Source organism: Lycorma delicatula, chromosome 10 (genome assembly GCF_047948215.1).
Source record: "Lycorma delicatula isolate Av1 chromosome 10, ASM4794821v1, whole genome shotgun sequence".
Taxonomy (NCBI): Eukaryota; Metazoa; Arthropoda; class Insecta; order Hemiptera; family Fulgoridae; genus Lycorma; species Lycorma delicatula.
In genome coordinates this window covers 50161193-50173238 of record NC_134464.1, presented here as the reverse complement: position 1 = coordinate 50173238, position 12046 = coordinate 50161193, and the positions used below count along the sequence as shown (strand labels likewise).

General features: G+C 30.2%; 1 protein-coding gene across 1 annotated transcript; it reads right to left on the bottom strand.

The window, feature by feature from the left end:
- Positions 1-8861: 8861 nt before the first annotated feature.
- Positions 8862-9362, bottom strand: LOC142330853 (52 kDa repressor of the inhibitor of the protein kinase-like). The gene has a single exon (XM_075376319.1). It carries the CDS (start codon positions 9360-9362, stop codon positions 8862-8864), a length of 501 nt encoding a protein of 166 aa, XP_075232434.1.
- Between the last annotated feature and the right edge of the window lie 2684 nt (positions 9363-12046).

Here is a 12046-nt window from a genome sequence, read left to right as displayed (position 1 = left end):
ATGCCCACCATTTGCATAACAATATCTTGTGCAGACAATTTTAGTCATTTATTTATTATATTAATAACAAAAAATTATACTTTGAGATCATTATGAAGATGGTAGATTTCAATGAATTTATTAATTTACACTTGATATACTGAACAACTTTTATAATTTTCTCAACATTTCAACTTAGAGTGTACAGTATCTACAGGTAAAAATTACATTATATTTAACACAATCAGATTTCAGTATATTAAATGTACAATCATTGTTGACCTTCTGATAACGAAGTTTTTTCCTGTTTCTCATTTAGTATATCAATTTACTTTTTGTATTATTATTATTATTATTACTGTATTAATTTAACAGAACTCTTTATTAGGTTTACATTTAGACTGGGGGGATAATGGAAATGCGGTAATACATTAAATATATTAGAAAGTATAAATAATTTTAAAAAAAATACAAAACAAATTACAAAAATATATTTCATTACATATAATCATTTTGTTTAAAAAATATTTATATTTTTTTTAAAAATATAAATATTTTTATAAAATATAAAAATATTTATAAATATTTATAAAATATTTAATTATTTTTTTAAAAAAGCTTTTATTTAACTAATATTAATATTAACATTAATAAAAACAGGAAACAAATTAGAAAAACTCTCTAAAAAGTAAAAAATAAGAATTAAAATCAAATTGAGAATTTTAAACAAACAAATATAATATATTAACAAATATAAAAATGCACTGAAAAATTAAAAAATAAATTTTATAAATATCTAATAAATAACCATTGGAAAATGCACCCACTTGCTTTCTTTGTACGTGTTCTCACATAGTTGAAGTTCATCTTCGAATTCTGCTTGTAATCTAAGCCAAACTGAACGCACTCTTTCTGCAAAAAGTTTCATTTTAATTAATTATGAATTTTTATTTAATGAATTCATAATTACAATTACAATTATAATAATGATAATAATTTTTCAGATATCTATTTTGTTTGTAGCTTTGAAATCGACACATTTTTCTTAATAATTTGGCAGCAGTACGATTACTATAAGGCTCTGTAATGTGTTTTCTGTTACATCTGTTTTTGATTTGTTTTATATTTTACGTAGCATGATGCCGAGGGGGGGGTATTCATTATCCTGAACAGATGTTTTATTATACTGAGATCTCCAATATAATTGTTAGCAGACAAGAGGATATATATTAGATAGTAAAATATGGCAGGAAAGCTGGATGTTTTTAATGTATGTAGTAATTAAGTGTGTCAGTTGTTTTCAATTTTTTTTAAAAGTAAGCTTACTTATTTTGGATGTGATGTTTTCAATCTCCTAAGTATCAAATGGTTGAATTAAAACAGGATCTCACTTCGTTTAGTCAGTAAATTTCAGGGGTATGACATCAATAATTAATTGTAAGAATAATCTCTGTCTGAAAATCAATAGGTTCTTTGTTCAATTTAAATAAATCTTTTGTTTTAACAGTTACACCAGCAAATTATCAACCAACATTTTTTAAAGAACAAACTGAAATATCAAAATTTGAAGAAGAAGAAGCTTCATTGAAACTTGGAAGTATTATTACCAAATATAACTCTGTGGTTTTAAAAGTTAAAAGTACTTTTTTAAAACCACTTGATTTGTCAACTGATCTTGAAGAAGTAAGCACATTATTTTAAATATTAATTTTTAAAAATGTTATTTTAAAGCAATATTATACAAATAAGGTAGGTACTGTTACAATTACATCCTATTTTCTGTAATTTCAACATAAAATATAGATTGAACCTCCCGAAGAAAGAATTATTAAAAAAACTAATTTGTGATAATTTTTGCATAGCAAGCACTTTCGTAACACTTATTTGTCTACTCCCCCTTTAAAAAACGCAGCCACCTAAGTACCCATCCTTGAGTTCATTATTGTTTTTTAAATGCAAATGTTGCTCTCATTCTTTTCATATTGTGTGCATCTATGTTGTATTGTGCACAGTACTTAGAAAAACCTAATCTATTTGTAACAATCCCATAAAGAGTCATCCTTGACATTTGAGAAAACTTTACTAAGTTAGTAATTTTGAAGTGGTGTTTATCATAAATGGCATAACTAAAATACAACAATTTTATATACATGGTTGATGACAGTATATTCATACACAAAGGCAGTACAAAGGGTGTCATATTCCTTACTCTCATCAAGAAACTACAATTGTGTTATCTGCAAGATGTAGTTGACATCTATCAAGAAGAGTATGAGAGCTATTCTACAGATAATGAAAAAGAATTGTCTCATTATTTACCTAAAGTATCAAGGTAAATTGCTGATCATGGTTAACTCTGATCAGATTGGAATCAGAAAATGAAATTTATAAAAAATAAATTGGTTACAGTCCATATTGTACTGTATGAAATAATAGAGAAGTAAGTATGTGAAGAAAATAAATAAAATTGGTACAAAAAAGAATAAAAAATTAAACATTATCTGTGTTTTCTTTTTTCTTTTAAATTAATTTTTTCATCAAATTTCAAATAATTTCTTTGGAATATTTCGTAGATTATTCAGGACATGTTCTACTGATGAAAATAATGAAAAAAGTTTATATAAATGTAGGTCTGGAAACACTTTATTCAACTTATGACTAGCGAAAGTCTGTCTTTGCCTTCATCTCTTCTAGTAAAAAGAAGCCCTACTGTAATTTTTAGGACCCAAATTAAGGATTAAAGTTGGTGGTTTCTTATGTAATTTGAGTTGGGAAATAGGATAAAACAGATTCCAGAACTGTAACTCTAGTAGTTTCTAAGATATCTGATGTAAAACACAAAATCTGGTGTCAAAAACAAGTCTTTTTTTGTTTGTAGTTCAATAGCTTTGTTAAATGACCAATAAATGCAGAAGATTTAGTATAAAAAAACTTGTAGCAGATTTAATCTAAGAAAATTAATCTAAATACAGCCATTAAAAAGTAAATAAAAACTTAATCTGTTTTAAATTGAAGTAATGGACAAAAAATAGACAGAAAATTGTATTATTCCTTCTGTACCAATTACCTCCTTCACAATGTACGCAGCACTCTGCCCGACATAAAATATTTTTGCTGGCTTTCCGTATTATCTCAGAATTGTATTGTATTGTATTCAGTAGCATTTTGTATTTTAATAAGTAACTCTTCTTTAGTAACTTTTTGCTGGTATACTATCATGGGTTTGTGCCCGGATTGTAGGGTTGATGACACTGTAGACCATGTCCTTTAGGTTTGTCTACAGTACGAGGTTTAAAATTCCAGAATTGTTAGGGAACTTGAGAGAGTGGATTTCTTCTTTGATCTGTGAGTCAACTGGAAGACTCGCAGAGAATGGATTATTGTGGCTGGCTTCCTCTGTTTCCTCATCCTGAGCAGGACAGCTGAAGGGCTAGGGACTACCTGGGTAGTTGATTGGCTGGAGGTAGGAGTGTTGGCATTGAGATAGAAATTGTGGTGGTATCTGAATATTAGCTGTCGGCGTAACGGCAACTGCATTGCCAAGGGTATGGGTTACCATGCAGCCGTGAGGTGTAGCGCCGTTTTGACGAGGGCAGTTTTTGAATGAACAAACATCACTGTCGACAGGATATTGACTGCACTGTCGAGGGCATGGATTCCCACGCAGCTGTGAAGTGTAGCGGCATCTTGATGACGGTAGTAAGGTGAAGTAAATGTCATGCGGGACTCTGTGATGGAGCTGAGTGGGAGTAAGAGATATGTCTGCCTCTCCCTTGTGGACCAGACTGGAGCCCGTAAATTAACCAAGTGAAAGATATGAACTGAATTTGAGTTCACTAAGGGAACTAGGACTAAATTTTCATTGTTGCGAACAACATTTTTGGTGATATGTTGTTTTTCAATTTGCCTCGAAATCTTGAGACATTTACAAGAAAGTTGCTCAGTAAAAGTAGAACTAGGTGCGGTGTTTGTGCTTCCACAAACTCGGTCAGCTAGCTCAGAGGGCAGTAATGTAGGACTCCAAGATATCTGGATGAGGCCTACAGTGAAGGCAAAAGCTGAATTTAAAAATCACTGATGTAAATGTCTACAAAGGCATCTACATCGGTGGCATCCCAATGCCTGCCTTATTACTGTGAGATGTAAAAAGTTGTAAAAGGCGAAAGATGACTCCTGTTAAAGCCCATCAGGGCTAGGAACGGAGGAGGTGGTGTGATGATCAGAAGCATCACAAGACGGTTGGTTGTCTTCCCCTACGGGGTTGGGATGGCATGCTGTCATTTACATACAGCCCCAAATGAAGAAATCTAGTGGTGTTAAATTCAGGTGATTACAGTGGCCAATTGATTGGTCCAAAATATCCAATCCAGTTTAAAAAATTATCATTCAAGTGTTTTCTAGCTACTAAAGAAAAATGTGGCGTGCACCATCATGCTGGAAGTCATTTGCAATCTAGTTCGTAAAGGTTTATCTTCCAAAAGAGGTGGCACATTATTTTTCAAGAAATGAGTGTATGCATCTCATCAGCATATTCCTCTCTAGAAAATAAAAAACAGCATTTTTACACTTCGATGTGATAACTCTACATTTCATTTAACAGTATGATAAGTTATAAAAACAGATTAAAATGAAGTACACAATTTTATAACATATAAAAAAATATTTTTAAAGTAACATACATTTCAATATAATTTTTTACTTATACTTTGTTTTACCTGTGTAAATTACTGAATATACACAACTAAAACACTGTTTTACAAATTTTGTATTTCTTTGAAAATTATTTTCAGTAATTAGGGTTTTTGTTTTTAAAAAGAATGTTTATTAGATATAGAAAGAATAATATGATTTTCTGCCTATTTTTCATCTGTTTTGTTTCAATAAAAAATCAATTTCTAAAATGTTTACTTTTTATTGGATGTATTTACATTAATTTTGTTAAAATTAAATTTTCTACAAGTTTTACTAAAATTTACGCATTTATTTAGATATTCAACATAACTATTGTACTACAAACAAAAAAAAAAAAACAGTTTTTACATCAAATTTTGTGTTCTACGTCAGATATCTTAGAAACTACTGGAGTTGCAATTCTAGGATCTGTTTTATCCTGTTTCCCAGCCAAAATTACATAAGAAGTCGACAACTTTAATTCTTAATTTGGGTCCCAAAAATTACAGTAGGATTTCTTTTTATTAGAAGAGCTGAAATCAGTGTGAAATCTTTCGCTAGCCGAATTCGAAAACAAAGTGTTTTCAAGACATATGTTTATATGAACTTTTTTCATTATTTTCACCAGTAGAAAATGTTCTGAAAGTTTCTCCATTTCTTCATGAGACACTGTATAAAAATTGTTTTATTGTCTAGTTTCATAGAACTGAATATTGTAATTTTTTAGTGGTAAAATACTACAACATAATTCATCAAAGGGTTGTAACAGTCAGTTTTTATATCTTGAAAATTTGTTTTGACTTTTTGAAAGAGTTTTGAAATGCAATATTTTATAATTAATAATGAAAACAAATCCAATATTTGAATAACATGCTTCAAACTGAATTAGTATGGTTTGGTCCTGTTGCATATGAAGTCAATTTTATTAACCTATGAATATTTATTCTCTAGTATGACATTCAAAAATTTAATGCTATAGTAACAGAAATTACTTTTGTCATTCATTTGAAAAATATTTAATGATCAAGAATGGTATATTTGCATGAGTATCACTCTTTTACATAGTGGAGAAAAGTTTTGCTATTTTGAATGAATAATTTATATTTATTTTAAAGTATTAGTATGTTTTGTCATGGTGTACAAATCAAATGTATGGACTATCACACCATGTTTTAAACAGCTTTCCTAGTCACTTCAAGAGGAGTATCATCATATTATACACAGGAACATCAATAAGGAAGAGACTATATCTTGTTCTGAAAAGATCTGATACCCAAGAATTAAAAAATGATTGTATTAAATTTTTAAGCATTTATTGATTTCTAAAGTTATTTATGCTGAGTTTTTAACTCATTAATTACCTTTCTAATTTTTCCAGTAACACTCTTAAACCTATGGGTTGTAAAGCAATGGAATCTGTCTCTGAGGGGCTACCTTCTTGTCCTTTCTCATTTTATTAACTGTAAACATTCAGGCTTTTGAATATCTCTTGAAAGAAGAAAGCAAAATCTTTAATCCCTTTGTGGAATAGTGTAATGATATCTTAGATCATGGCAATCTTGAAGTGGTTCAGTACATGGAGAAAATTTCATCAAAACAATAATTTCTTGAGTTTAGTCCAAAAGTTTTAAAAATAATAATAGGCATATTGGTGTACCATTAAAACTTTTCACTTACCAGTAACTAAAATTAACAAACTGTATAAAATTTAATCTACTTAATTATACATAGTTGTACATAATTGTACCTACGTAATTTATATATATCCTGGGGCTTTGGATTTTAAATTAATATTTATTTATTTTTTAATCTAGTTTATTGTAAAATCTGTTGAATTTAAAAAAAAATTTCATTTATTTTTAGGAAGAACGACAAAATAAGAAAATGAAGATATTTTAAATGGACAAAAAGAAATAAATCCTGATTGTAATCATTATTAAGTATTCTTTTTGATTCTAGTATCATATTAATAATACTGTGATGGAGTTATTGCTTGTGATTTCAAATCACATTTTAGATATAAATTAATAAGATGGTTCTCTATTTTTAATTATTATTATATTAAATGTAATGTTATTTATAATTATTATTATATTAAATGTAATGTTGTATACAAGAAGTTCATAGGAGGGTGTGAAGTATTATATTTTTTCTAATTTTTGGGGATTTTCTTTTTTTTTCAAATTTATAGATGGAATTACATACCTAAAATTTTTCAAAATATCTTAATGATTAAGTAAATACAGGTAGTTCTGGCATTCCCTCATTAATTTTACTTACTAGTCTAGGTGCTGTACAACAGACAATTTAGGTGGGTGAAAATAGGATGTACAGTTTTGTCATTCCTTGACAAGATGTTACTTTTATTTTATTAGCGACTAGCAGTCATATGAGGTATTATGTTTCTCATAAACATGTCTTATTCTTTTGTATGTTTTCTAATTCATGAATTTTTTATTAATGTTTTAATATCTTACATTTTGTAACTTAATTTTTTAAAGTATTTATTAAATCCAAAAAGAAAATATATGGTTATTGTTTAAGCAGTGTTAAACTTAAATTGATTTATAGATGATTTTTTGGCACATGCTGAATAATATTAGTCTGTTACTTGCCTCAAAATCGATTTAGTTCTTTATCAATTGTTATGCATTCATAAACAGTATAATGTTTCACTAAATTCACTAGAAACAATTATATACTGCTAGCTTATTTAAATCGTTTGTATTTACAAACAAGTTCAAATGTCAATTATATTGTTTATTGTTCGTCCAAAAACTATCATACATTAGCTTGATTTTTCTGCAAATCAAGAATTTTTTATCTGTTATGCATCTGAGACAGGTACCTTGGTTATACTTCTCTCTTTAAAAACCTGATCCCAAAAGTTGTTCAGAAAGTTCTCGGCTTGATAAATAAAACTCAAAAATGAAAAAAATAAAAACTTCTGAAAAATTTTAACATAAACACCTTGAAATTCAATTCATTTCATTTAGACCACTGATTTTCCAACTTTTTATTACACTTGGTATAATATGATTTGTCAAATTCTGCAATATAAACAGTTGTTCCAGATTTGATTAAAACGAATCTTCTTCCAGCAAGCATCAGGTTTGGAAAAAGTAATTACTGGGAGCCAAATTCAGTGAATGTGGTGTATGTAAAAGCACTTTGACGTATAGATCATGGGAATTGCAGAAACAACTTGAGATGTGTATGGAGTTGTATTATTGTGGTGAAGATCTTCTTCTTTTTGACCAGATGTGGATGTGTTGTTAATAGCGCCTTCAATTGGTCCAGTAGTGAACAGTAATCCTCCCCACTGATGGTCCTGTCTTTTTTCAGGTATTTGTGAGTATCAACCACCCAAATCTTGACAAAATTTCTTTCTCAAATTTATTAGCTTCAAAAATCCTCTTTTTATGCACACTCATCATATAAAGAAGAAGAAGTTGATTTTCGGTCATTGTATTTTTAAAAAAAATTCTCATACATCATATCCAGCATTGCATGAGGGTGCAACATAGCAGTGAGAATGCAGAAAAGTTTCCTCAGAAAAACGCTGTTCCAGAGACATTATTAATGAATCTATGTACGGAATAATTAGTGACCTCCAAAACTCTCTAAGAGTCTGTGCTGGTGGATTTGCACAATGTTTCTGCTGATTTATGACTCGTGGCGTATTGAAATCTGTTTCAAGATGCTCGTTGCTATAACACTTTCACTTTCAACAACCACATTTCTATGGTGTTTTCTCATTATGTCTGATTTTTTTTTATGTGATTTGCACATTGAAGTAAGTCCACTCTTGTTGACTGAAGAGCATTTACCATCGGTTGCGTGAGTGCTGAATATTTTGCTATCAGATGAACACTAACAATAATTCTGATTTTGTAGCAGCTCATTGCATTTAAAAAACAGCATTTTGTTGAATTGTTACCGTCTGTTGATAGTTTTTCAAGTGCCATAACAATTTGCACATAACGTTTCTTGGATGTGGCGATACTTTTATATTTTTGAGACTAATGGGTTTCACAGACCATTGGTGAATTTGGTATACATTTCTGATGAAGAGCTGATTCTCGGTAAAATCTAATTTCTTTTATTGTGGAGATCATATTTCGTATCACTGTTAGTTCATTTAAGTTGCTTACAAGTAAGTTCAGTTTGTGACTATCACAGTGAAAGTATAACACTCTCATTTACTTTTCTCAAATCATTTTCTGAACACCACTTACCTTTCCTGCTATACTGGAACACCCATCATATCCTTCTCCAATGCACTTTTCTGCAAGGCCTACAATTTCTACAAAGTTGTTAATTGCAGATGCTACAGATTTTGGATCAATGTCAGTCAACTGTACATTTCCTAGAAATTCTTCAGGAAGCATCACCTTTTCTTCATCAAAAAATTTAACCTCAATAGAAAGTTGTACTTTCCCTGATATGTCACTGCTCTTGTCTGCCAGGATACCGAAAGCACATGCTTTCTTTATGTCAGTAGTGATGTTGTCTCTAATGATGTCACCACATATGCTGATTATTTCATTTTGAATTTGTGGTAACAAGTAAGTGGCATTTTTTGTGCTCTTTTCTATGTACTCTTTTAAAATGTGGTTACCAGAGCCAATTTTGAGTTTGATCAAATCTTCAAAAAGAACTTCATGATTTCCTTTGCCCCTAAAAAGTAGGTCATGTGTACCACAAAACATTACATTTGAAATTATTGATGCAACAGTTCTTTGTTGGCTTCTATTTCTTGTTGTTGGACAGAAATTAGCTGTACATCAACGGGTGTATTTTCTACAAAACATTTTACTGCTGTGGCCACCAATTTCTGCCACTGAGATGACAATGTGAGGTTCTGCAAATTCGTGCGTGTCTTATAGTGAGTAAAGGGCCTCACTATGAAAGAACCCAAAACAACATGCACATTGGTTGGTGGAAACAACACTCAGTAAATGCACAATGCGCCCTTTAATTTCTTGGAATATGCTAGTTGAGGAGCATAATCTGCCATCCAACTGTATTTGAATTTTCTTTTTAAATGCACAGCATCATTAGCAAAGTCATATTTTGTAGTTGGTGACCAACAGTTTTTTAAAACTTCCATTTTTTGAGATGATGTACTAAACAAACGGCCGAGTCAGTGACAATGACACACATCTTTATCAAAATACGTTTGATCCTGTACACCAGAACTAGATGGTAGCGAAGACCCACTTGATTTTTCACCAACATTCTGCTTTGATCTCTCTTCTCTGCCACTATCACTTTTGCTACAATTTTTTATGATTGCTTCTTATTCTTTCTCCCTAAAAGAAAATAAATAACTGCTACTACTACTACTACTACTACACTTACCAAAAAAATTAAAGCAACAAGAATTTAAAAGCTTCTGAACGGATTCTGTACTAGAAACATCAAGCTTAAAAATGATTTTTTACTGTCTCCATACAATAATTTTTCACTAAGTTACAGATTTTTGAAAATCAATAAAAAATTTGTTTGTTCGTGAAAAATGTTCTAAACTTAAATTTGAGTTGAGTTTCAAAACCATCTAATTATCATTTTTTTACAATTTACAAAAGTAAATTTTTCTCATTTCTACAAAAGAGTACTAGTGGAATAAGTAGGAAAAAAAACACTGGTGGAATGGTCAAATCTAACAGGCTATGGCTGTGTACAGATTGAAATTAATGTGACCCAACATGGTTCTGACTTGAGGTTAGAAATTTTTGTGTCAAGATTGTGTTGTGTTTAACATAACAACTTTGTAGTGATTGAATTTGATCACAACAAAAATTGGGTCAAAATCTGTTATATGGCCACAATGCTTCCATTAGTTAGTTCTTAGATGGCACCACTGAAATGCTATATTGAAATAAGAAAATAAGTACATAAAATTATAAATGTAACCTAACCAAACAACCTGTGCTTGCTTTGCTCGCTAACCTTGACTTGCGAGTGAAGGTTAGCAAGCGAAGTGAGCATAGATTAAGTTTGGTTATAATCTTCTTATTTCAATATAGTGTTTCAGTGGCACCATCCAAGAACTAACTATAGAAACGTTGTGGACATATAATGGATTTTGACCGAAAATTGGACAATTATGAATTTTGAACCATTCACTTTTTATTAGCTATCAAACTTTTAATGTTTTTCATTATTGTATGATTGTATTTTTTAACAAACCTTTAATATTTTGTACAAATTTATTTTATTATTTGCAACTGGTAGAAGAAGCTAGTTGCAAAATCAACCATTTAAAAATTGAAAACCAACTAATTAAGCAAAACTGCTGCAAAAGAGCTAATTACAATTTTCAATCGTTATTTAAAATTAGTGGATTGTGGTACACGTGTTATTATTTCCTTATTTAGTATTGTATGATTTTTCTTACAATTTCAGTAATAAAAACATCATCAAATCACTGTTATTATAAACAAAAAAACAGTCTGCATTTCCTGATTTTATAGGTTGCTTTAATTAGATGGTTTTGCAACTCATCAACTCAAAAGAAAATAATATAGAAAATATATACGTTTTGTGCTAAAAACATTTCTAATATCCATTTTAGTATGCTGTGTTCTGAACTAGCTGAAATGTGTCGACTCACTCAACTGACTCACTCGCACTGATTGCAGCACTTAAATAGGGAACAGAAGGTACTAGAACTTTCCTGCTAAATCCAACTTTAAACAATATATAATCTTTGAGTTTTACCATAGACCATCCAGACCTTGAACCGTCAGTTCCCCACTTGTTCACGATTCAAATATGCTTTCTTGCTGTGCAATACTATAATAACCTATGGATATTGACCTATAATTATTTGTTTGGCTAAAAGAGCCAGGGATGGCAAGCCCCCCACCCTGCACCACCAAGGTTACACCTGTGGCATTAAGTATTTTTGTGATGATTAACACATCAGTAGTAGTGATATTGGATATCCCGAGCATAAATTCAGTAGCTCACTTTTTCTGTTAAAAATAAAGGAAAAGACCCCTTTAAAATGGGATTTAATTTTTTTTATGTCCATCGGGTCTAAAACTTTTAAAACAAAGTATTAACAGTTTGAACTTCAGTCATCCATTTTTCGGAAAATATCAAATTTGTTTGCTTTACTCAATCGTCATAATTAAGCAATGAAACACAGACATCTGAAACTTAGCAGTTCCCAATCTAAAGGATCATAGTTGATAAATTAGTGTACCATCTCTGAGTCAGGCCAAGAACTTTCTGAACAACCCTCTTAATACATAAATTTATTTAGTTACACCTTTGGGAGTTCTTATAAGCTATGGAAATTTTTAGTGCATTAGAGTATAGAATATATTCAGAGTGTTGTATTAAGGATATTTATTTCAATTCAAGAAAATCAAAACTTACTAGG